Consider the following 27,786-nt stretch of genomic DNA (forward strand, 5'->3'; position numbering starts at 1 on the left):
ATATCAGCAATGGTGTTCATCCAAGCCTGGTTCCTCTCTTAGTTTCTTCCTATATTTCAGCCCCTCCTAGGGAGTTTTTCTTAGCCACTGTCCTTCAGCACTGTTGTTGCTTGCTCCTTGGGGTTTCAGGCTGGGTGTTTTGTAAAAGCACTTTGTGACAAATGCTGATGTAAAAAGGGCTTTATAAATACATTTGATTGATTGTTCCAAAAACAAGGTCCAGATGCCTGGACCAGAAACATCCATTCAACAGGGGCAGCATTGCCCTTGAGCTAACAAAGAATTACATCTGCTATACCTTGGACAAAATACCACAAGCACCGGTAACCAACAACAAGGCTATACTATCTAAGATGGTGCAAAAAATTGTCTTCTTTGCAATTACGTACAATATGAAATTCAACATTGCTATCAGGATCTGGCAAAAATGTCTACTTAACCTTCTGTTGGGGTGAGGGGAGGAAACGGTGAGAGGTGGAGAAGAGGATGATGAAGGAGTGATAGTAATGGAGGGGGTGGGTGTTGAAGGGGTGAGGGATTGGGTAAGGGGGGTGTTGAAGGGGTGAGGGGTCATAGTGGTGGGAGATGCAGCCTGCACCCCACAAGCTGTTGCTACTAACACTCGAGTTATTTTTATCTAAACCCCCCCCCCCTCCCCATCTCATCCCTCCTCTGTCCCCCCCTTCCTCACCTCCATCTTTCTCTCATTTTCTTTGTGACAAAAGGCTCTGTGTTTTCTCTGCCCAGCTCTGGGTTTGGCTCTTAGAAGTTATTCTGCAAATATTGCTGGTCAACATGGCAACTTAATTAGTAGGAGGGTGAAGATTATGCTGGAAGAACCAATCAATAACACACTAACGATTGACATTCTCAAGGTTTATCGGATATTGATGTAAGTAAATAAATAGATGATGATGACAGGAGTTGTGCAGATGAAAACAAACCCCAACAGCAGTATTTCAACCTTTAATTAATAGAACTATTTTATAGATTTTTGTGATTTATTTCATTATTTATTTTGACACACCTGCACCTTTTGAAAACTCTTGGCACACTCAAAGAAATATCTATTTTATGCTTGTACCCAATGGTCCAGATTGCTCAAGAAAGTTTTTTTAAAGATATTTTTGTGGTGTCAACATCAGTTGCCATGTGGAGATTGCCCCGGCCAAATGGCAGGCAGCAATATATAATGGATGAGTATCTCCAATAGTACGCCAGTAAGACAGGGTGGAATCATCTTTCTCAGACACAGAGCAGTCTCCAGAGCAGTCTCCAGAGCAGTCTCCAGAGCAGTCTCCAGGGCAGTCTCCAGGGCAGTCTCCAGGGCAGTCTCCAGGGCAGTCTCCAGGGCAGTCTCCAGGGCAGTCTCCAGAGCAGGCCTCAGCAATGAAAGGCTTGAATGGGAAAGGGTTTGCCTTGCCCTTGCCAAAGAACAGTTTAATAACAGTTTTGTGTCACACCAGCTGATACCACCCCAAAATAAGAGCTCAGCAGTTGTCTTCTACTGTGTCCATGTTGCCCTGGGTCCCTGGACACCACCGTCTGCCGATCCAGTCCAGTCACACCCTGTTGTTGGCATTGCTGTCCTTGACTCACCACGTTGGACAGGGCAACGACCAGTAACCGGGGTTGCTAGTTCAAATCCCTGAGCTGTCCCGGGAACCAGCACGGTTGACCCTAATTGCTCCCTGGGGCGCTCCTAAATTTGATTCTTAAACTCATGGTTACATGAGCAACGGCTGCCTGTCGTGACCTTAATGGGACCTGCTGGCTACGGATTATATTTGTGTGGTCTGTTGTGGCTGTCAGTTTAACTCCAGCAGCAGACAGAGCTAAGGGTTCTGGCTGGATCTGGTTGGCCTGAGCAAAAGGCCTGCATGTTTTATTGACTTATTGGAGTCATTGTTCCTTCACAGGTGAAAATGCCAGACTGGCTGGTCTGTTTTATGCTCAATGGGCCCTGTCAATTCATTATTTCAGAATGTTGTTGCACAAAGCTGTCTTCATATTGATATTTTGTTTCAGGGAGGGGTCTTAATGAGAGAATGTTGTCGGGGGCCTAACGGATATTTTGGCCAGCCTGGTCGGAATGCCAAAGTTGATTCATGATCCCGGTACATCCCTGATTGGCTTGCAGAATATCGATCCATGGTTGAAGGGTTATGACCTGAGTCGGAGGTGTGGATCGATGTGGATAGCATTGGAAAACTCCTTAACCACACAAGGAGAAGGGAGATCTGGCCCAGTACTGAGAGAAGCAGGTGGACAGGGGGACATCTCCTGGCCCGGTACTGAGCGCTGTACCTGACCTGGTCAGACCCCAATGGGAGAGGCCTGGAGATCATTCAGTATTAACCAGTGACTGTGTTCAGGCTGTAGTAGAACTCAGGGATGCTGATATGGAAAGTGATTCGGTGCCTGGTTTCGTTAAATAAGTGTACTGGAATGATACACAAGGATCAACTGTATGGAAGAGAAGCATGTATTTGCATTTAGCCACATTTTTTTGTGAGTAGGGTATCAAAGTGTTCCTTCCAGGTCGGGTTTCCCCAGGAACAGATTTGGCATAACCCTGCAGTGAGCAGCCTCCAGCACTTCTGTCTGTCTCCGGTGAAAGTGCTTTTTTAGCTCTGCACTTGCCATTAGGCTTAATCTGTGTCCAGGAGCCGGCTGTTGCTGTCCGTGTATCAACTGGGCTTTTTCCAATATCAATCCATTCCTCAGAAAAATAGGGATCATGCTCTCAAAGGTACTGGATGTGCCGAAGCATTTCTGTCTCCAGATTATGTTTTTGAATCGATGCACAGAGAATGGTTGTCCACCCTATTTCCTAGTGCACTTCAGAAGAAGACCCCTAAGTAGAGAACATGGTGCAGTTTGAGACTCCCTCTACTATATCAACATGTATTCTAGTGGCCTTTTTTGCGGTGGTGCATTGACTATGCAATGTAAAGGTCAATGCATATTACAGTATTCAGGTGGGAGCTTGCTCGTCCATCTGGTTAGGCTTTTACAACAGATGTTCGTTCTCTCTCTCTCTCTCTCTCTCTCTCTCTCTCTCTCTCTCTCTCTCTCTCTCTCTCTCTCTCTCTCTCTCTCTCTCTCTCTCTCTCTCTCTCTCTCTCTCTCTCTCTCTCTCTCTCTCTCTCTCTCTCTCTCTCTCTCTCTCTCTCTCTCTCTCTCTCTCTCTCTCTCTCTCTCTCTCTCTCTCTCTCTCTCTCTCTCTCTCTCTCAATCTCCTTCTCTCTCTCAATCTCCTTCTCTCTCTCTCTCTCTCTCAATCTCCTTCTCTCTCTCTCTCAATCTCCTTCTCTCTCTCTCTCTCTCTCTCAATCTCCTTCTCTCTCTCTCTCTCAATCTCCTTCTCTCTCTCTCTCTCAATCTCCTTCTCTCTCTCTCTCTCAATCTCCTTCTCTCTCTCTCTCTCTCTCTCTCTCTCTCTCTCTCTCTCTCAATCTCCTTCTCTCTCTCAATCTCCTTCTCTCTCTCAATCTCCTTCTCTCTCTCAATCTCCTTCTCTCTCTCTCTCTCTCTCAATCTCCTTCTCTCTCTCTCTCAATCTCCTTCTCTCTCTCTCTCTCAATCTCCTTCTCTCTCTCTCTCTCTCTCTCTCAATCTCCTTCTCTCTCTCTCTCTCAATCTCCTTCTCTCTCTCTCTCTCAATCTCCTTCTCTCTCTCTCTCTCAATCTCCTTCTCTCTCTCTCTCTCTCTCTCTCTCTCTCTCAATCTCTCTCTCTCAATCTCCTTCTCTCTCTCTCTCTCTCTCTCTCAGGTTGGTGCTCTTTAGAAACAATAGTGGGAAAGGTGAATGGCTTGTGCTCGCGCTGACTCACACACAAACACTCAATGACACACCCCTCGAAGTACACACACACACACGCGTCCCAGGTGGCTCTCAGCCTGAGGCCTTGGATAAACTTTACCTACACTTTTTTTTATATATACTACAACTGTCAATCACATGGGACTAGCCCATACAATATGCCAAATTCATAGGACTAGCCTATAGAATATCTCCATTACATAGGACTAGCCTATAGAATATCTCCATTACATAGGACTAGTCTATAGAATATCTCCATTACATAGGACTAGCTAATCGAATGTGTCAGCTATATAGAACTAACCTATTAGATGTGTGAAATCTATAGGACTAGTCTGTAGCATATCCCAGTTACCGAGGTATTGCCTGTAAGCAAGTAAGAGATGAGCCCCAATTTGCCCCTGATCATTAGTAGAGCAGTATTATGGGTAATTTGGGACGCATGCAGGAAATCACTGCGTTATCCCGCCCAAGTCTGGGCCGTATGCTTGGCCTGGCTGGCATCAGTTTAAATCCATGTAATCACTCTGCTCTTAGTGCCGAGGCTCAGAGCCAGCCCGGCGGTATCTGGCCAAACCAGTACCCCTGGGAGACAACACTATATATCTTGAGTGAATCCGACTCGCTGGCTTCTATATTAGTGTGAGGTGAGACAAAAGAATCATGAAACTCAACTTCACAATTAAGGACTAACTAGAACTGATTGTATACACACTGATCCCTGAAACTGTGATCTGACACACACTGATCCCTGAAACTCCACTTAATTACATATAATTTACAAAACATTTGTACAATGTTACATTGAAACTGCAACACAAAGAGCGGCCTTATAACAATACCTACTAATGATCAAAATCCAAATAACATCTGTTTAGTCTTTTTATAAAGCACGCATTGGAAATAATTCCCTAATAACACTGCAACTTATAAGTCTGTCTGGCCAGACAAAGCGTAGAGCTCAGTTCTTGTTCTGAATTGAAGACAGTCCTTGATTCTACCAATTTAATGAGCCTAATCTGTCTATAAATCAGAGAGCCTGCCCATAGCAGACCTGCTTCTTGAGAGAAGACCGGCACACTGCACCGAAAATAAAGTGGAAACTGAGCTGCGCTTCCCCATATCCACAAAGAAGCATTGAGAATTACATTCTGGATGTGAGAGATTGAGAGAGGAACAGAAAGAGTTTGAGACAGAGGCTGAGGCCAGCACCATATCACAGGCTCTGTGTGTGTATCTGTCTGTGGCTGTCTGTCTCCCTTTGTCTCTTGGTCTGCCAGATCCCGCCATTCTGCCGGCTGTCGCAGCAATGGGCAATGTCGGACCCAATTTACTGCCTCTCAGACTAAACAGCCATGACATTGCTGACTGATTCAGACAAGAAGTCTGTAGCTGGAGGCGGAGAAGAGGGAAAGCTGTTCTCTTCAGCTGTGTTTGATAGCTGAACACTGGCGGTGTTATATGATGTCTATGAGTATTCTGTGTCTGTTATATGATGTCTATGAGTATTCTGTGTCTGTTATATGATGTCTATGAGTATTCTGTGTCTGTTATATGATGTCTATGAGTATTCTGTGTCTGTTATATGATGTCTATGAGTATTCTGTGTCTGTTGTATGATGTCTATGAGTATTCTGTGTCTGTTATATGATGTCTATGAGTATTCTGTGTCTGTTATATGATGTCTATGAGTATTTTGTCTGTTTAATGATCTCTATGTATATTCTGTTAAATGCTGTTTATAACATCTGTAAATGTTTACAGAAAAAAGCTCACCAAGCAATCTATGTCATTAGTTGAATTGGTGAATGGCAACAAACGGTTTGAATAAGTTCAGATGTAATAAAACCTGGTGGGGCTTGTTAAGGGACATTCTACAACTTGCTTAGACACATTCCCTTAATGCATTTTTGTCAATCACAAGTTGTTACTCAACAATTAAAAATAAAAATTGTGAGACAACAAAAATGTATTCAATTAATAAGAGATGAGTTTGGGGAAATCAACTAAAGAGTGAAAATAAGGCCACACGTACAAGTGGGTGTGATGTCCCTCTGTATGTGTGGAAGATGAGCGATGTGATGTGTTGTTTCCCTGCTCCAACTCCTTCTGTCTGGTGTAGCTCAGCTGGTACAGCATGAGCCCTTGCAACACAAGGGTTGCAGGTTCAATTCCCACGGCAGCCCTGAACAAAATGTGTGTGTGTGTGTGTGTATATATATATATATAAGTTTCACTTTTTGAATGGAATTACTGAAATAAATGAACTTTTTGATGATACAGGTGCTGGTCATAAAATTAGAATATCATCAAAAAGTTCATTTATTTCAGTAATTCCATTCAAAAAGTGAAACTTGTGTATTATATTCATTCATATAGAATATATAACTAGCCCATAGAATATCTCCATTACATAGGACTAGCCTATAGAATATCTCCATTACATAGGACTAGCCTATAGAATATCTCCATTACATAGGACTAGTCTATAAAATATTTATAGGACTAGTCTATAAAACTTGTATATTATATTCATTCATTACGCACAGATTGATATATTTCAAATGTTTATTTATTTTAATTGTGATGATTATAACTGACAACTAATGAAAATCCCAAATTCAGTACCTCTCAGAAAATGTGAATATTACTTAAGACCAATACAAAAAAAAATATTTTTTGAAATGTTTTGGCTAACTAAAAAGTATGAACATGAAAAGTATGAGCATGTACAGCACTCAATACTTAGTTGGGGCTCCTTTTGCCTGAATTACTGCAGCAATGCGGCGTGGCATGGAGTCGATCAGTCTGTGGCACTGCTCAGGTGTTATGAGGGCCCAGGTTGCTCTGATAGTGGCCTTCAGCTCTTCTGCATTGTTGGGTCTGGCGTATCGCATCTTCTTCTTCACAATACACAATAGATTTTCTATAGGGTTACGGTCAGGCGAGTTTGCTGGCCAATTTAAAACAGGGATACCATGGTCCTTAAACCAGGTAGTGGTAGCTTTGGCACTGTGTGCAGGTGCCAAGTCCTGTTGGAAAATGAAATCTGCATCTCCATAAAGTTGGTCAGCAGCAGGAAGCATGAAGTGCTCTAAAACCTTGGACCTCAGAAAACACAGTGGACCAACACCAGCAGATGACATGGCACCCCAAACCATCACTGACTGTGGACAATTTACACTGGATTATGTGCCTCTCCTCTCTTCCTCCAGATTCTGAGACCTTGATTTCCAAAGGAAATGCAAAATTGACTTTCATCGGAGAACATAACTCAGCAGCAGTCCAGTCCTTTTCATCTTTAGCCCAGGCGAGACGCTTCTGACGCTGTGTCTTGTTCAAGAGTGGCTTGACACAAGGAATGTGACAGCTGAAACCCATGTCTTGCATACGTCTGTGCGTGGTGGTTCTTGAATCACTGACTCCAGCTGTAGTCCACTCTTTGTGAATCTCCCCCACATTTTTTAATGGGTTTTGTTTCACCATCCTCTCCAGGGTGCAGTTATCCCTATTGCTTGTACACTTTTTTTCTACCACATCTTTTACTTCCCATCGCCTCTCTATTAATGTGCTTGGACACAGAGCTCTGTGAACAGCCAGCCTCTTTAGCTATGACCTTTTGTGTCTTGCCCTCCTAGTGCAAGGTGTCAGTGGTCGTCTTTTGGACAGCTGTCAAGTCAGCAGTCTTCCCCATGATTGTGTTGCCTACAGAACTAGACTGAGAGACCATTTAAAGGCCTTTGCAGGTGTTTTGGGTTAATTAGCTGATTAGAGTGTGGCACCAGCTGTCTTCAATATTGAACCTTTTTACAATATTCTAATTTTCTTGTCAGTTATAATCATCAAAATTAAAAGAAATAAACACCTGAAATATATCAGTCTATGTGGAATGAATGGAATTTGAATGGAATTACTGAAAATAAATCAACATTTGATGATATTCTAATTTTATGACCAGCACCTGAATATGCACAAATTACTTTAAATAGCCATGGATATTATGTTCACGACAAACCTTAACCTTTGTCCGCATTTCGTTTCTTCCTCAGACACAGACTATATTAGCGACGAGGAGGAACAGAAGGTGAAGCAGATGCTGAACCTCCTGACGGAGGAATCCAAGCAGGCCGCAGCCAGCACCGCGGTGAGTAGGACCACTGTCATTCCGTTCCTCACGTCTCCAGTAGTGCCTCCCCGAAACCCAGGCCAGCGGCGGCTCAGCGCCAGGGTCAGGTTGGGTTCAAGGCCATTTCTCCTTCAGTCGGCAACAACTGGGCCCGTCCGCAGCATGTCCGCATTAAGAGCAGCCCAGGCGGGCCGGCCCAGCAACCAGGCTGTCGGAAGGGCTTTCCCAGTCCTCCGGAAGACGGGAGATGGGTTTATGATGATTGATTCTGAGTGTTTGAGGCCTTTGTCTTCATGTGGCCGGAGGGAACAGAGCGGGGCACTCCAGCTGGAAGCTGCGGCGTCGGCTGTAATGGAATGGGTGTGAATACACGCCGTCTCGTTTCCTTTAACGTGGTCCAAGCCGTTTTGATGTTATAATGGAATGGGTGTGAATACACGCCGTCTCGTTTCCTTTATCGTGGTCCGAGCTGTGGTGATGTCATAATGGAATGGGTGTGAATACACGCCGTCTCGTTTCCTTTATCGTGGTCCGAGCTGTGGTGATGTCATAATGGAATGGGTGTGAATACACGCCCTCTCGTTTCCTTTATCGTGGTCCGAGCTGTGGTGATGTCATAATGGAATGGGTGTGAATACACGCCGTCTCGTTTCCTTTATCGTGGTCCGAGCTGTGGTGATGTCATAATGTAATGGGTGTGAATACACGCCGTCTCGTTTCCTTTATCGTGGTCCGAGTTGTGGTGATGTCATAATGGAATGGGTGTGAATACACGCCCTCTCGTTTTCTTTATCGTGGTCCGAGCTGTGGTGATGTCATAATGGAATGGGTGTGAATACACGCCCTCTCGTTTCCTTTATCGTGGTCCGAGCTGTGGTGATGTCATAATGGAATGGGTGTGAATACACGCCCTCTCGTTTCCTTTATCGTGGTCCGAGCTGTGGTGATGTCATAATGGAATGGGTGTGAATACACGCCCTCTCGTTTCCTTTATCGTGGTCCGAGCTGTGGTGATGTCATAATGGAATAGATGTGGAAGGGACTGTCTCAGTTTCTATGTATTTTCTCTCTATTATTCAAATGTAATTTGCCTAAATAGCATGAATGTAAAGGTCAGTGTCCTCAAAGTAAAGTGAAACTTGGAAAGAAGGAAACAACAATGCAACATGATACTAAAGAAATTAAAGATTAAAATGTGATGTGTCACTAAATTAGCATTTTACAAATAATTACCATAGACATAAAATGTATTCCCCTACTCTCATAATAGAATGGGTGTGGATTCCTCGTCTTTGGTCTGTCTTCGTCTCCAATGCCCCAGAGGAAAACTCAGAATGCTGCAGCATTAGAGGAACAAATATTCCCTTTCTCCTCTTCTCTCATTATATCTCCTCTGCAGTAGGAAATACGATACAATGCAGACTAGAGACCCGAAGATACACTTAACGAACAGTTCATGCTGTGTATTTTCCTCATCACGTGTAGTGGGACTTTGGTCTGATGGAGTTAGACAGAGGTGTGTTATTCTAATATTCCATAAACCTCTCTCTCCAATCAAAAGGAAGCACCTCAGTGTTTTAAAAGTTTGGCTTTTAATGTAATCCCCCACATGGTCTTTTTCAGTAAGACAAAAACGACAGCGTTTGTCCATCCTCCCAAGTTTATCAGTGGGCGATGGTATGCAGATCCGCATTCAGTTGATAATATAGAGTCCAGCTGATATCTGATTAGTGACACTGTAAGGTTATTTTATTATTTAATGAAACTAAAATATGTCAGAAAGGTTATTTTATTTTATTATTTTGTCTCAGACGGGAACGTGAACATTTGGATCCATAGATATCAACAAAGGTTTGTTTGCTTGCCTTTGAAAACTTTGATCTCCTTTCTTGTCTTCTGCAAGCAAACTCACTACCCAAAGACCCAACAAAGTCACTGAGAAGTCCATACTAGTGTAAACTTCACTACAGAGACAACAGTCTATTGAAAGTCACTACAAAGTAGATAATCACTACGAAGTTAATGCAAAGTGCAATCCGTACCAAGTCGCCACAAAGTACAAAATCACTTCAAAGTCCATACAAAGTGCAAAAAAGTACAAAGACCCAACACATTAACTATAAGCTGATTACTGCTGCGTTTAGGGTCTGAAAGACCAGGACCTCAGAAAGCCGGAAATGTTGATAGAATGTCATTAGGGACGCTGTCTGAACTGAAAATCAAGTTTACTTTTGATGAGATGAATTGAAACTTTGGTTAGTTTTGTGCTGTGAAACGTTGGTTAGCTTTGTGCTGTTGTCACATACATTTTTGACGCTGCCAGTCAGATTACAGGGGTTACATAGTTTTAGTTCATACATTGTAGCGTCGATTAATCCCGAATTTTCTCTTTTCATCCATCTGATCAAATTGATCGCAAGTGACCAGTTAATTTGAGCTAATAGACGATAGATCTTGCTGCCGTTGAACCAGGTCAAGTCAGTCACACAACGCCATTAACAGTATGTTTGGCACACCGGCTAGTACCGGGACCCCAAAACCAATTTACTGGAATACAGCCGAAGTGATAAATAATGTTGTTACTATACACAGTCTGATACAGGATTTGAAGTATTATAGAAGGGCCTATAGCACCTTTGGCTACCACTGCTTAATCCGAAACCGTGAGGCAGTGGATCTCTTCTACCATGCCAGTGATGTTTTAGTATGAAGATAGGGGTAGTGTGCTTTTAAAATACAAATTCCCAATCTTACTTGTAAGGCCGATTTTGTGATTTTAGCTAGCTGAGCCAATTTAGAAAAAGTCTGTCGCGTCACTCCAAACTTGGCATTCGAAGGCCAGCAAATCAAAGGTATGTCTTTTGATATCAAGACGTTTACGCCAAATGTTTGAATATGCCGATTTGTTATTTGTCGGGGGAAAAAAGCAAGCAATTAAACCCAAGGAAATCTTGCCAGACCCCTGAGAATTGAGTCGAGGCATAGATCTGGTTTCCAGCAGCTCCATGGGCTCCATCATTGTGCAATGGGAGAGTTTTGGAACCACCAACAATGCCAGAAGGACAACCATCTTTGCAGGACTCAATCAGGCCTTTATGGTAGAGTGGCTAGAAGCCACTCCTGAGTAAAAGGTGTATGTTGTTGCCTCTTGAAGGACTCTGAAAGTGCAAGGAAAAAGATTCAGCCAAGAGAACACTGGAGTGGCTTCGTACAAGTCTGTAAATGTCTTTGATTAGCCAAGCCAAAGCTCGGACTTGAACCCAGTTGAAAATCTTTGGGTAAATCTTAAGATCCCAGTTCACCGACACTCCCCAACTAATCTGACAGAGCTTCCAAGGCTCCACAAGGAAGAATGGAGGAGGCTGCCTGAATCCTGGTGTCCAACACTGGTCGAGTCGGACTCCGGAAGAACCTTCATACAATAAATTGGCACAAATGCCTCAAGTGTTTTTGCTTTATTGTGCTGTATTGTGTGTAGATTTGATGGAAGCTGTAATGCAGAATATGATGCTTAAAGTAACTGCCCAAATAAAGGAAAGCGCTTCAGCGCTCATGGGCTAAAATTCTATCAGTGTCTATTCGAGGGATGCAACACCGTTCTTACACGAGAGCAGGTTGGTGTAATAAGTGGCTTGTGTACAGCAAAATATTTATATTGCATATGTGGGCGAAAGGGGTGTACTGTCAACCCCTGTCCGACACAGACCACAGAAGACCAAGGCAGTCTTTGTAATGTTTCAGCCCTGCTGTTTTTCACGACAGACAAACAGCCAAAGTATTTGCTGAAGGCAAGTCCTGAATGCCACCCTGTTTCTCATGTAGTGGGCTCCTGTTGAACCAGAGCTCTTGCCAGACACAGTGCGCGGTGACGTGGACAGGATTCCGTTTGGGAGGCAGCGTATTGGGTGAGATGGTACATGTCTGCCCGGCGCCTCGCTGACCTGTTTATTAAATCATTAGTGTGTTTGGAAATCTGTCAGGTTGCCAGCCAGCAGTGCCAGTTTGCGCTCACCTCCCGTTTTCCTTGCTGCTCCTGCTTTTTTTTTTTTAAACAATCATCTCCATGTGTTTACCGTTTGATTCATCCCCTCTTTCGTTCTTTTTAATCCTTACCTTTCTTCTTTCCCTCTCATTCCCCTCTCCTTCCCATCCCTCTCTCTCCATCTTTCTTTTCTCATTCTTTCTCCCTTCTCAGTCTCTCTCTCCATTTTTCTCTCAATCGCTCCGTCTTTCTTTCCACACTCCTCTCAATGTGTTGATCCATGTTTGCCAAGAACAACAGCTTTTGCTGTCAAGGCAACCAGGAGCGCTGCTTTCAGCCATAACGATCTGCGGAGGGAGGGGCTACTGTGTGGGAAGCGGAGAGAGGAGGAATGGGGTAGAGCGAGCGGGAGGGAGGGGAGATACAGGGGGTAGACATGTAGCAGGATGGGGTTGGAGAGCGAGCGAGAGAGGGATGAGAGAAAACCCAGATTGAGACTGGAAGCAATTAAGGGGATCGACATAAATGGAGGAATGAGAGACCGAAAAAAGAGGATGAGAACTAGAAGAGAGCATGCAGGGAGATAAGGATGGGGGGGGCAGTAAAGTGGTGTCTGATTACCAGTAATTGTTATAGAGAGGCTGAAAAGCCCATGTGTGTGTACACACACACACTATTTGCAATAGAGAATAAAAACAAAAGACCACTTCAAAAGCAGTTTCATTACCTAGCCTGGTCCTACACTGTTCTGTTATCTATCGTGTATTTATAATATACACTCCTCCCTTATCTATCATATACCCTGTTCTATTTTCTATCATATACACTGTCCTGTTAACTATCACATACACTCCTCCATTATCTAGCATGTATTTATAATATACACATTATCTATCATATACAATGTTCTATCATGCTGTTCCATTATCAATCATATACATTGTTCAATAATTTATATATACTCCACCACTGCCTATCATTTACTTGTTCTATTGTCTATCATATTCATGGTTCTGTTATCGATTATTATTATTTATATAATAAACACTGTTCCGTTATCTATCATATGGACTGTTCTATTATGTATCATATACATTGTTCCATTATCAATCATATATACTGTTCTATTATTTATTGTATATTTATAATATAAACTGTTCCATTATCAATCATATATTTATAATATACACTGTTTTATTATCGATCATATGCACTGTTCTATTGTCTATCATATATTTATTTGAATGGTTTCCTTTCCACTGTCCAGTCCAAATGATCCTATTGCTTTTCATCACTCCACATTTCATAGTGAACTCAGAACCTTGCTTTAATGCACAGTAATGTGCTTAAAGGATTGGGGTGGACCTGCAGATTTTTAAGTTTGCCGGGTGAATCTTCTAAAAATGCTTAAATTATAGCCTTTGAGAAAACAAGGCATATAGTCATTACTGTTGAATCTGTTTTGAGTGTCATTTTTAGGCTCTTATCACCCATGCCTAGTGGGAGACAGCTTGGACACCACCTGGAGAGCAGACTAGTCTGTCACAAGGCTACCAATCTATCTCCTCAATGCAGAGAGCCACAGAGGCAGACCTATTTTTATAGTCTTTGGTATGTCTCGGCTGGGGTTCAAACTGCCAACTTTCCAATCTCCACTAACAACAAGGTCACTGAGTTGGTTTTCTGCCTCATATAAACCCCAAAGTCTTACAATCCACCTATTGAAGATTAGGATCTATTAGAAATTCGACAGATCTAATTTTCCCTTCAGCTACAACAGAGGTGTGAACACCTTCTAGATCCAAGTGACGTTCAGAAAGGTTCTTTGAACACAATGAAAACCCAGGCCACCTGTGGCGTTCAAGCGTTGACCAGTTCTCCGTAGTCTTGAGGATGGCTGCCATTATTCTTCTGGGATTGTTCCCTGCTGTTACGCTCCGGGCCAGCTGACATCAACGGATTGTGGGTGTTGTGCTTTTATGTGACCCTGGATAATTTATGAAACTTCACTTGAGAATTTAAAATCTCTGGAGCGATAGTCTCCAGAAACATTACCCCGAATGATTCTACGGGCACGCTTTTTAATACCTTCTGGCTGAAACACTTGTTTTTGCTGTGACAATTGATGATTTGTCAAGTTTTTCAAGGAAATGCAATCAAACAAGACTCTCGGCATTGATGTACATCTTCCCTCAACACGAGGATGGAGCTTAAAGACTTTCGGTTTTAGCCAGCCAGGCTATTACCACCCAGGTCCACAACCTGTGCTCACTGTCATTTCACTAGCCAGCTGTAATTTTCCCAGATTTCTTCCTGGCTTCCTCTGTAAGTTAATGCAGTCATCACAGGCTGACGGGTGGTGTTCATTTCTACACCCGCACCTGCATCAATACTACTTAGCACAGGCTTCCTAACACAACGGTTTGATAACGTTCATGTTATTGTCAGCCGGCGAAGGGGCTGTGAATACACTGCAAATGACTGACCTATTTAGCCTTCGGCATTGAGGAGCTCATCACTGTTGACCTTAACCGTGGTTTAAATGGATTGACATAGAAATGCGTTGTTATCGGGGAAAGCAAATTCCCCGTCGACCAAAGTGATTTCGTGCTTATATTGGGTGTAGTGTGCACGTCCATGCTTCCATGTTAAATGCCAGCGTGTCACTGTGGACGCGCTCCTGCCTCAGAAAAGGTCAACTCTCCGTCAGTTTCTACCACTGAGGGTTTACAGTGTCCTTTCCCTGCTCTCAGTCAGGTTCTACCACAGAGGATTTACAGTGTCCTTTCCCTGCTCTCAGTCAGGTTCTACCACAGAGGATTTACAGTGTCCTTTCCCTGCTCTCAGTCAGGTTCTACCACAGAGGATTTACAGTGTCCTTTCCCTGCTCTCAGTCAGGTTCTACCACAGAGGATTTACAGTGTCCTTTCCCTGCTCTCAGTCAGGTTCTACCACAGAGGATTTACAGTGTCCTTTCCCTGCTCTCAGTCAGGTTCTACCACAGAGGATTTACAGTGTCCTTTCCCTGCTCTCAGTCAGGTTCTACCACAGAGGGATTTACAGTGTCCTTTCCCTGCTCTCAGTCAGGTTCTACCACAGAGGATTTACAGTGTCCTTTCCCTGCTCTCAGTCAGGTTCTACCACAGAGGGTTTACAGTGTCCTTTCCCAGCGCTCAGTCAGGTTCTACCACAGAGGATTTACAGTGTCCTTTCCCAGCTTGTCATCCTCCCAAAGTTGCGTAAGGCCATGGGGAGGGAAGGAGGGAGGGGGAGTGAGAGGGGGTGACCTGGAGGGGTGGGGGTGTCAAACGCATCCTCTCCATCCCTCCTGTTTTCTCCTCCTCCCCATACCTGGCCTCCCTGTTGGGGGGGGGGTATGTATACATGATGTTTGTGTGAAGAAGAGGAAGAGAAGAGGAAGAGGCTTCTGTTGTGAACATGGCTTTTATCCTCTTTCATTATCGCAGCCCTCCAGTCATTCTTTCACAATTACAGGGCACTTCATTGCACAACACCACTGTCAAATGAACTGGAATGCATTTCATTACCTTTATTAATCTGGGCACCTGGCTAGAAGTACTGACTTGGATTTCCATGTTAGCTACGTGTCTTCCTCCTAAATGGAACGCTATTCCCTACATAGTGCGCTACTTCTAACCAGAGCCCTATGATTCTGTGTGGAATAGGGTGCCATTTAGCATGTGGGCAGTGTAAATACATTTCCAAGCACCAACGATGTCATGCAGTTTTAAATTAAATCCACGAGTCTGTGCTTTCGTTCAATTAGTTGTTCTTCAGGTTTTGCAATCACTGGTGCCTTTATGGGGCAGTAAGGTTTAAATTGTGTTGCTGGACATGTCCAGGATACACCTCTCCGGAAACATTGCTGAGTGGCGTGGGATAGGGAACAAGTATATACTAGGTAAGAGCAGAACTTGAACAAAGCACTTCTGACCCTACAGCCAGTGAATGTCTTTAAAAAAAACAAAAAAACAGGCAAAGGCAGCTTTAAACCCACATTCACATGTAAAACAGGGTGGACAAGAATGGGCTGCAGAATGCATTGAAAGCCGGTTACGAATGAACTCTAAGACGATGAAAATATGCATCCAAAAGCACAATACAACCCCAGCACCGTTTATTAGCAAACAAGATCTAGCAAGAGTTCAGCGTCAGCACTTCTCCTTCAGGATAGGAACCGCTTAGTCGCCCATCCTGATGCTACTGCAGCAGTGAGCCGTGCCGAGGGTTGTGAAAAGATTGGCGTGGAGAGGTGCAGGGGGAGACACTTCAACGGCGCCGCGGTTCGGCGGAGGCTTTGACACAACTGAGTAAAGGGGATTTCAGATGGAAATGAGGCTCCCATCTCCTGAAACCTTAGTGTTTGCGTGCCACCGGCGGACGGTCTCCTCTCGCCGCCCTCCTCATTACGCAGTTCTCCGACGAGCTAGTCTCTGACTGAAGGTGCGCCTGTGTCGGAGGGCTTAATTGAACCTTGTTAGACCGGCCTAATAACGTCCCTGGTAGCCCGGCGTAATAAACGTTGATGTCTGAAGTTACTCTTGACCCTGACTGGGACATGTAACACAGAGGTGGTCGACCTGAGAAGAGCTGCAGCTTCTGTGATGTCTCCAGCTTCACAAACACAGCCCAGTTCTGATGCTTTGCCGCTAATTGGTGTTTCCTCCTATCAGACTCCTATCAGTTTAAGTGCTCATTAAAATTTGTTTGAATTTCTCCTGGCTTCTTTCCTCGTAACAAGCTGAGTTCTATATGAGGATGTGGCAATTGAAGCAGTATAAATTGACTCCTGACTTCTGTGGTAAATTTGATCAATTAACTTATAGCCTCAAAAAGACTCATCTTTGAACACACAACCTGATCTAACCTTTAATTGAAATAGTATTTTTGTAACAAAAATCTTAATCAGTAATTATTTTTTTTAATCATTCAAATGGATTCACACCATTTTTCTGAAGTCGTTGTGGAAATGTATTTATCTATCGATCTGTATCTATCTGTATTATCCATGCAATCCCTTTGGTGAGCGAATTACTGCAGGTTGCCCATTTGAGGCTTTATTGAAGAACTAGAAGGAGCAGGGTAACCGATACGCAGCCTGGTGCTCTACATTAGCATTTAATGTTACCCTTGATCCCGACATGGTCTCGGCCTTTCTGATAAGCACCATTTAACTTTAGCTTTTAGAAATGAATGAGATGTTCCCGTTTGTCTGTAGTTCCATGGCCACAGTCAAATTCACATCCAGCAGGGCAGCCTATTGGTCAAGAGCTTTGGGCCAGGAAACTGGTTCAAATCGACAGGCCCGTAAGAAACCCTTTTGTTCTGTCCTTGAGCAAAGCAGTTAATCCTAATCTGTTCCCAGGTCATTGCTGTAAATATGGTTTAATTAGCAAACGTACCTGGTAAAAAAAAGAAATCCCTAGATATTTGCTGTAATGACTAAATATATGATCATAATATTTTTCCTCCTGGGCCCCAATGGGAATCAAACACACAACCCTTGTGTTGGCCATGCTAGATCAACTGAGTCACCCCTAGTTAGTTTTCCAGTACTCTGACATTACAAAAAATAGACATTGGAAAGCAAACCAAACTATACAATTGACATATATTTATCCCAAGTATTATCATGTACACATTACTGGCATAAAGTTATAAACTGAGTTTACAAAAAAACACCTAATGACCTCAAATTAGAAACAACCGGGGTGAGAAACAACAACAACATCCTGATTGTCTCATTCTGACTTGACTAGACAGGAGGGGGAGGAATGAGCCCCCGCCCCGCCCCGTCCCCGAAGCCCTCTGAATCAGATCTCGGCCTCCACAGCGCTGCTCGTAACTCTCGGTTCCGTCTATAAAGGAGACTAAGTATTGTATTTTGCTGAGCTCTGTAGGTTTGCTATTAAAATGGAAGGGGAGAGAGATTAAAAGAGGTGTTTCATGCACAGCATAAAGTGGACAGAGACAGTCTTTGAACTTCACATGGGTTTTCAATAACATTTATATTTCAGGGCTCAAACATTGAGTCTTTTAAAAGCACCCCATCTAAAGGATGGAGCCTGTATGGTGGATGTTACTGTAATGTAACAGAGACTGTTAGAAGTACCCCATCTAAAGGATGGAATCCTTAAGGTGGATTTCAAAAAGTCCACTGTAATTACATTTCCCAAATAATAGAGTAAAAAAATCAGTGAGGAATGTATACATACAGAATTCACATGCACAAATAAAGAGAATTGGCAAAAAGGAAGTTTACCTAAAGCTAATGTGTTGCCTCATGGGAAACAGTGTGCTGGATGTCAACTGTGAAAATGGAAGTGTTAGGAAATTGATTAAATGTTTTTATCCCCCCCAGCCAAGTCAAGGGAGAAACGATAGGTATAGGGAACCAAAACAATTCATGTGTTCAATATTCTCTTTTCATTAACACTGTGGCATTAACTAATTCTTTCAAGGTTTCAGAATCAATTTGCTTGTGATTATAATTCATTTACATTACAATCCTGCTATTGTGCAAGGCATATCAGCTTTTCAGGCCAGATAGTTGTAAATTTTTATAGTTATCATCAGTTAACTTCAAGTTAAATGTTGTTGTACACATTTACAGAAGGTTTTTTGAGATGTGTCTGAAGGAATAGACATGAGGGACATAAATTGATGGAGGAGACAGTTTTTATTGTTCTGTTGGTCTTATGGAAGCAGTGGGCCAAGAATGAGCAAAGGCCTGTGGTCTTTAAAAGCAGCTCACCATATAATTGCCATACACCACAGCTCTGTCCTCCAGTAAAATATATGCAATCTTCCTGATCAATCTTGGGCCTGTTTGGCATTTTCCCCACCAATGGAAAAGTTTAGGATAGTAGTGGAAACTGACCCTAGATCTGTAACTATGTTAAGTTTCTGCCCTAGGAGACACAGATGGACATTAAGACAGATTGCCCAGCGGTTGTATCAATCTGAAGCGCCAGATCGACATTTCTGCTCCCTGTGGTGAGAGGCCAGGCAGCCAAAGCTTATGAAGAGAGATGGAACATTCTGGAGACTTTTTCATTAATGTAACATTTGATCTTAACTTTTTTCCTTTCCAAAAGGTTCAATATATTATGTATGAAAAAGGGCAACATGCTTGAAAGCAGCAATATTGGCCAATAGGATTTTGCTTCTTCATGCTTGGCCAGGTCCACCTCCTTTCTTAGCTTCTGCCCAGTCGGCTTCACTAATCACCGATTGGAAACAACAGCATATGGACTGTCTTGGTTTAGTTAAGTTATAAAAAATTCCTTGTGGAACGGCCCCTTTTCTCCGTCATCATCACGGTTCCTTTTCCGTTCCGTGTAGAGCCGGTTCTCCGTGTTTTTTGACCTGCTGAATTCTGATCTGAGGAACATATTAAGGGAAAAAGAAGCTAAGGATTCATAGGGAATTTCTCCTCCATCGTTGATTGGCTGTCATTACTGTGTCTTTATTTTTGGCTACAGAGACCCCCCCCCTGGGCAAAACGCTCCGGAATATTCCGGAATTCAAAGGACTCTGAGGCTTCTTGTCACCAATCAAACAGACTTTCCAGCATCTGTCACAGCAGCAGTGAGCCAAATACGCCGGTTTCTGACACACTTGGTGAACTGCATCAGTTATCAGTTTCGTGGCCGTCTTCTGAACGCAATGATTTCATTGACACCACGCGTCAGCTTGACAACGGGCGGTTTAAAGAGCAGTCAGGATGTGACATCCTCCCAGCCAAGAGCGCAGTTCGTTAGCGGCAGGGCGCCGTGAACCCAGTCAGACCACCGTAGCCTCTCCGGCCTGATCTAACAGGCAGTCAATCAGGCTGGCAGCTCGGGTTATTGATTCTATTTTGGAATAAATGACAGTCCTTCAGAACACTCGAGCACCGGTCGGCAATTCAGTAAAGGGGGGAGTGATTTCTCACTCGAGAACATTACTGACTATGCAAAATTTGAGAACTGTCCTCGCTGTTTGTCTCACTCAGCGTTTATACTGCGTCGAGTAAGTTGAGGGGGAAACATTTAAAATGAAGTTTGCCTAGACACCTGATTTACAGAGAGAGATTTTCCCCATTTTCTACGTTGGCTTCAGAAGTCGGATTGTGCCTTGCTGTGAATGAGGAATTAGACTTCTCTGATTCAGCAAATCAGCCACATCTCTGCTTGGACCTGTCACTTGTTTGTCCTGTCTACACAGTGGGTAGATGGAGGGAGAGAAAAAGTTAGTTGTATAACAATAAAAATAAAGAGTTGTGAAAACCTTCCCGAGCAACAGTACCACTAGATAAGAGCCAGAAGATACTAACACATTGTAGGGTTGCTTGGATTTTTGTCCAAATCGGGCATAAAAGCGACATTTCTTTCTAAACATGAACGGTCAAAGGTGAAACCATCTAGATAAATGTAAATCACAAACTTCACTATACTTAAAAGATTACCAAAGACATTTTGCACATCTGTGCAGCGTGGACATTAATGTTGATATATGATTGAACGTAATGTTTCTGTGGATTCCAGAACAGTTTTTTGGTAAGAATTTACAATGTCTTGGTACTAGCCTTTAATCCTAAACCGTTAATACACTCTTTTAATTCCTTGTTCTTCTACATTGGGATTAGTGTAGTAGAGAGACTTTCTCATTGCTCAACTTGCTCATATTTGTTCTTTTATAGTGGGTGTGCTAGCGAATCTAGATGTATTTGCATGCCATTAACATATATGGCATACCTACGCTTACCGTCTGTGAAATAACTGTTCTGTTGTGCTGCATTTAATTATAGCCGGATTTCAGATCTAAAAGCGCAGCAGATGCTGCAGAGATATCGGGCTTGCTAAATGGTTTCAGATGGCAAACCATCCTCGCTGCCTGTGTTAGAACTGGAGCTAAGTTGCGCCCCAAAGTCACCCTGTCCGTGAGTGCAAAATCCAGTACCCCAGGGAGGTCGATGGAAGCCCAGATGGTACCAGTGTACCAGGGAGGGGTACCAGCTCCCGTCAGCTCGCTAGCGGCATCCTGTCACTGGGAGAGATTAGAGCTTTCATCTCCACTCACCATGAAATCACCATAAAGAACTCTGTTAACGGTCTGGAGAGAGGAGGATGGGATGGATAAGACGAGTGAAGGGAAGGAGCCGGGTGAAGAGAGGGGAAAAGGAGGAGAGGGGAGTTGAGGGGAGGAGAGCAGAGATAAGTGTGGATTAAGAGGGCTGGGAAGATAATTGTGGAGGAACTGGCTATCTCTGTGGAAGGAGGATTGAGAGGGATGGAGAAAGGATAGACACAAGGACAGAAGGAGATGCAGAGAGGATAGACACAAGGACAGAAGGAGATGCAGAGAGGATAGACACAAGGACAGAAGGAGATGGAGAGAGGATAGACACAAGGACAGAAGGAGATGCAGAGAGGATAGACACAAGGACAGAAGGAGATGAAGAGAGGATAGACACAAGGACAGAAGGAGATGGAGAGAGGATAGACACAAGGACAGAAGGAGATGGAGAGAGGATAGACACAAGGACAGAAGGAGATGCAGAGAGGATAGACACAAGGACAGAAGGAGATGGAGAGAGGATAGACACAAGGACAGAAGGAGATGGAGAGAGGATAGACACAAGGACAGAAGGAGATGGAGAGAGGATAGACACAAGGACAGAAGGAGATGCCGAGAAGAAAGGGGGGAAGAGCAGTAGATGGACGCAGGTACAAGCCAGTGACAGCCAGGCTATAATAGATTGACAGCCAGGCTATATTAGAGGCATGTGTGTTTTCTCTGTTGCTCCATTTGGTGTACACAGCTTTGACAGTGTTCCATAAGGTCAACCTCACCCTCTGGTTTGGATCAGGACCGTAAGGCCAATGTGGCATATATTGATAAGAATGGCTCTAGCTCTTTTTGCGTTCAATTCCAGTGGAAAAATGACCAGTGGAAAAATGATGTACTAATTTTAGTAAGTTGCTCTGAATAAGAGCATCTACTAAACTATTTAAATGCATAAATGTACATAGACAGGGGACAAAATGAGTAGACCCACTAATTGACCTTTTCACCAATAATCACATCTTTTCACATCAGATCTTTTTCAGTGGCATTGCTAATTCATTCAGATTAGAGATCAGAATCAGTCCCCCTGTGTAACACAGCAATAGAGATCCTGTGAAAATGTAAAAATTCCTGAATTATTTCGTGCCACTTCAGTTCATCAACAAACTCAGCACTGGCTGGCAGCCAGAACAGACCAAGGTCACGTCAACCCAGCCTAGAAATATTCCTCTGTCTCTCTCCGTCCTCCAGACTTGACAGTTCGCTCCTTCGCCTGGCAACATCATTTCTCTTCTCCCTTCACTGCCATGTTCTGCGGTTATCAACCCTGTGTGCCTTTTCCACACGGCTTGTATCACGAACAGCATCCTCTCTGAACTGGTCCGGGTCAAAACCAGTGCATTGCCGGGTTGGGAATGGGCACTGTTCTGTGTTCACTCTGTAGATATTAGTCTACCTTGACATTCCAGCGTGTTGGATATTCAGAGTGCTGCAGTGCTGGTAGATTTATGACCTGTGCTGGTCGTTGCCTTTGGCTATGAGGTGCCTGTGTGTGCAACTGGGCCTTTGTTTTCCAAATGTAATTATGATATACATCAACTGTATGCCTTGTCTGTGCCCTGCGTGTCGGGGAAATGTGTACATCAAGGACCAATCACACGTTACAGCCTTCTTTGTATACAAGCTGCACTGTTTGCGGCCTAGACTGGAGCGGGAAATTGTTTTATTGACAAAATTGGTGTTGTGTATCATACTGTATTGTTCTGTGAGCGGCTGGAGAATGCTCACAGGAAAGCTATTTGACATGAAGTGATGTGGGGCCAGGGCGTTTGGGCCAGGGCGTTGGGGCCAGGGCGTTGAAAGACCGGGGCCCGAAATCAACTTTGGTGTTTTCTTTACACACTGACCCTTTGTTTTTGTCTTTGTCTTAGGCCATATCTGCCCATTTCTTCCCTTGAGATCTCCATTATTTCTCACACAAAAAATTTTAGACAAGCCCTCTGGGTCTAAAAATGAAAAATGTCTCCATTACGCCCTTGGGCTGGGAAAGACTGGAGCTAATTTAGTTCAAAGTGGGTGTGAAGCAGGCACATCCTTCTCTGTGTAGTTGTTTAGTAGAGGGCAGAAACTAGCAGGTCTGTGTGTAGTTGTTTAGTACAGGGCAGAAACTAGCAGGTCTGTGTGTAGTTGTTTAGTAGAGGGCATAAACTAGCAGGTCTGTGTGTAGTTGTTTAGTACAGGGCAGAAACTAGCAGGTCTGTGTGGTCAGGAGGCTGAAAGGATAGTGAGCCGTTGTGCATTGCTGCCTGGTGTCACTGAAGCTAGGTGTTTATTGCATCTGTGTGCTTCTGTAGAGAGTATGGGTAACTACGTAGCGTCTCTGAGGCCAGTGCTGTGTCCAGGCTGACGGGTCTGAGTACTAGGTGTTTAGTGGTGTCATGTGAAGGTGATTGCTACTTCAGGCTGTTCCAAGTGTTCATGATCTGAATGACTCTATACTGTGTTCATGATCTGAATGACTCTATATTGTGTTAATAGTCTGACTCAATCAATCAATCAAATGTATTTATAAAGCCCTTTTTACAACAGTAGTTGTCACAAAGTGCTTTACAGAGACACCCGGCCTAAAACCCCAAGGAGCAAACAACAGTGTTTTCAGTGGCTAGGAAAAACTCCCTAAGAAGGCCGAATTTTAGGAAGAAACCTAGAGAGGACCCAGGCTCAGAGGGGTGACCAGTCCTCTTCTGGCTGTGCCGGGTGAGATATTAAGAGTCCAATTGGAATAATTAATAAATGTATCTGGGCTAAATCCAGAGTCTATTTAAAATTAGACTAGGCCAGATGGACCGGGACAGCAACGGGCCCCCCAAACCAGGTACTCCGCAGGTGTGGACCAGGACCTCATGTCCTCCTGAAGTTTAAAACAGGAGAAGACTGGGAAAATTCAGAAAATGTATTCAGCATATCAACAACGATTTATAGTGGAGAAGGAGAACTTAGTGGGGAAGGAGAACTGATCCAATCCCCCAGCACAATAATATAGCAGCGTAAGACCTAGGAACTGAGATGGGGGGGGGGGGGTCTGACTCTACCAATCCAGACAGAGTTCTTGTGTGGGTGTGGCTCCCTGGCATGCTGAGCCTGCACACTTTCACAGTCTCACACCAGCCTTGGGGGACTCCAGTAGTGAGTTCTTAGAGGACCTAATACCAAGCCCTGGGGGACTCCAGCACGTTACCGTGGGGTACAGACAGACAGACCCTCTCTACATCAACTTGAGTTCTGCAAAGATACAATGCAGTGTGTGTAGGCCTGTCTTTTTAGTATTGTATTTCTGACTGTTGTTCTGTTTCGTCCACCCCAGCCCACCAGCGAGGAGGACCTGTGTCCCATCTGTTACGCCCACTCCATCTCCGCTGTCTTCAAACCCTGTTCACACAAATCCTGCAAGTAAGTTACCACCACCTTATCCCGGTCAAAATAATTAATCAATGTTCTCTAATTTCATATTATATATGGTCTATAATTACTAGTGCTGATAAACAATTCAAAGAATTGTGATTATTTGCATGATCTTGTGTAGTTAATTGTGACTAAAGGAAAATGTTCCCTTCTTCTTTGTGCTGTAGTAATTACTAATTTTGTGTGATGACAAGTCTCCTCAACACAACCTAGAACTAGCAGTCGACTTCTTTTGTTCCTCAGTTTATGAAATATCAGCATTCACAGCTAAAGTAGATATTTCCTCCCTAACAAAATTGCGATCAGGTAATACAGTAATTGTTTGGAAGGCCGAAGTAGAAACTTTGAAACAGAAGTTATCTTTGAAGTAATTTTTTTCTTTGGTCATTTCAGGCAAACATAGAAAAGGTCTCTCTTGCCTTTTATATTTTGGTCATGGCTACAACAAATAAAGCTGATGGATGCCACCCAAAAAAAAATTACATCAAAACAGGAAGTGTCATCTTAATACTCCCGATTTAGAAGACTGTTTATTTTCTTTACCCGTGTTTTGACCTGGTCCATTCAAACAAGGCACAAGTAGTCTCCTGTAGTTAGCTACAATAACAAGGTTACGTTTCGCTTGGGGAAAGCAGGGGGCAACAGGGCTATATGCCTGGCTTGTTAAGTTAATTATCTATTATCTATTCAGCAGCCAGATGCCTCTCCGTGGTTGGGGTGCTGCATTGCTAGCCCTCTCCACTGTGTCATGTGTCAGCTATGGGTTGACAAACGGGCAAAAGAGCATGGAGCTGTAGGTCTGTTAAAATGCAATGTGTCTGGTGTACCCTAGCAACAGAACAGTGTGGGTGCCTGTCTGCCAATCTGATTGGCCAGTTCATACTTCTACAGACCGCTGATTGGCCATCTCACCTTCCTCAGTAGAATGAGATCATACAATATGACATTGTTTTAAACCAGGGATGTTCAACACGTACACTACCAGGGCCAGAGCCTGCTGGTTTTCTGTTCGACCTCATCATTAATTGCCCCCACCTGGTGTCCCAGGTCTAAATACATCCCTGGTTAAAGGGTTGCAATGAAAACATGCAGTTGAATCCCCCTGTTCTAAACAGTGTGTTAGAGAGACATTTTTGGCACACGGTTATTTATTTTCTTCTTTTTTTTTACAATAAATACTAGTACTGAGGACAACATTTGCTGGCTGTGAGTTAACAAAATATATATTTTTTTAATGAGTTAGTGAGAGTTAACAAAATATATATATATATATATATATATATATATATTTTAAATTAAAATCTTACTCTGAGGTTTCTGCTGTTTTTGTGTACTGTGTCTGGTCAAGGTTTATCTTGTTTTTCAACCGTTGACCATCGCTTACAACTTTTATTGGAAGACATCAATTGTGTTTCTTTAGGGCAACATGGATGCATTAATATTTATCTAGGATAAATAAAAACATTTAGCGCATGCGCATACTCACTTATTGTCTCTGTTATCACCAGCATCAGCATCCTTTGGGAGGGTTAACATATGGTCACATGTACATGCCTCTGACACTGTCACTTGGCATGCTGGGTAATGGAGTACATACGATGAAATTACGGTGAGCCATCTAGCAAAAGTCATGGCCCTCGGTCTGGATTGAACCACCTGTTTTTAGTTAATAATATATATTGCGGTATGAATATAAACATGTGACTACACAAGGCAGTATTTCAAAAGTGTATGTGCTTGTATGTGCCCATGTTGGAAATGTGAAAAGAAAGGGTATTTAATGTATATACGTATATGATATGGCTTACATAGGTTATATATGGGTTATTTATCTTTACTGATCACATAGTACCGTGGAATATGTTCCAGGACTGACTACATAGTACCATGGAATATGTTCCAGGACCGACTACATAGTACCATGGAATATGTTCCAGGACCGACTACATAGTACCATGGAATATGTTCCAGGACCCACTACATAGTACCATGGAATATGTTCCAGGACCCACTACATAGTACCATGGAATATGTTCCAGGACCCACTACATAGTACCATGGAATATGTTCCAGGACCCACTACATAGTACCATGGAATATGGGCCGACTACATAGTACCATGGAATATGTTCCAGGACCGACTACATAGTACCATGGAATATGTTCCAGGACCGACTACATAGTACCATGGAATATGTTCCAGGACTGACTACATAGTACCATGGAATATGTTCCAGGGCCGACTACATAGTACCACGGAATATGTTCCAGGACCCACTACATAGTACCATGGAATATGTTCCAGGACCCACTACATAGTACCATGGAATATGTTCCAGGACCCACTACATAGTACCATGGAATATGTTCCAGGACCCACTACATAGTACCGTGGAATATGTTCCAGGACCCACTACATAGTACCATGGAATATGTTCCAGGACCGACTACATAGTACCATGGAATATGTTCCAGGGCCGACTACATAGTACCATGGAATATGTTCCAGGGCCGACTACATAGTACCATGGAATATGTTCCAGGGCCGACTACATAGTACCATGGAATATACTCAGAATAAAATCAGTGAATGAAAGAGTCTGTATACTGAGTTCCAGCAGGCCACTGAGTGGATGTTCAGGTGTTTGACTTCCCTACAGAGTGAACATCAAAACACACACACACAAATAATGCATTATTATAACCCCCTCCCCCTCCCTCTCTCCCCCTCTCCCCCTCCCCCTCCCTCCCTCTCTCCTTCTCTCTTCCAGAGCATGCATAAACCAGCACCTGATGAACAACAAAGACTGTTTCTTCTGCAAGGCCACCATCACCGGAGTGGAGGACTACAGCAAGCCGTCCACCTCTTAACACACACACACACACACCCACACAACAACATGAACCCAGTCTCACACACGAACACACACAACAATGAACCCAGTCTCACACACACACACACACACACACACACACACACACAACAATGAACCCAATCTCACACACACACCCAACAATGAACCCAATCACACACACACACATACCCACACAACAACATGAACCCAATCACACACACACACACACCCAACAATGAACCCAATCACACACACACACACACCCACACAACAACATGAACCCAATCACACACAGGCACACACACACACACCCAACAATGAACCCAATCTCACACACACACACAACAATGAACCCAATCTCACACACACACACACACACACACACACACACACACAACAATGAACCCAATCTCACACACACACACAACAATGAACCCAATCTCACACACACACACACACAAA

General features: G+C 43.5%; 1 protein-coding gene across 1 annotated transcript in view; it reads left to right on the forward strand.

The window, feature by feature from the left end:
• Nucleotides 1-27,413, forward strand: part of LOC105025489 (E3 ubiquitin-protein ligase RNF123) — a 125,207-nt gene extending 97,794 nt beyond the window's left edge. The window contains exons 36-38 of the mRNA XM_029125368.2: nt 7,877-7,971; nt 24,372-24,457; nt 27,241-27,413. Coding sequence (XP_028981201.1) covers nt 7,877-7,971; nt 24,372-24,457; nt 27,241-27,340 — 281 coding nt within the window. The 3' untranslated portion in view covers nt 27,341-27,413. The remainder of the gene's footprint in view (nt 1-7,876; nt 7,972-24,371; nt 24,458-27,240) is intronic.
• Nucleotides 27,414-27,786: the final 373 nt, after the last annotated feature.

This window comes from Esox lucius, chromosome 2 (assembly GCF_011004845.1).
Source record: "Esox lucius isolate fEsoLuc1 chromosome 2, fEsoLuc1.pri, whole genome shotgun sequence".
Lineage (NCBI taxonomy): Eukaryota > Metazoa > Chordata > Actinopteri > Esociformes > Esocidae > Esox > Esox lucius.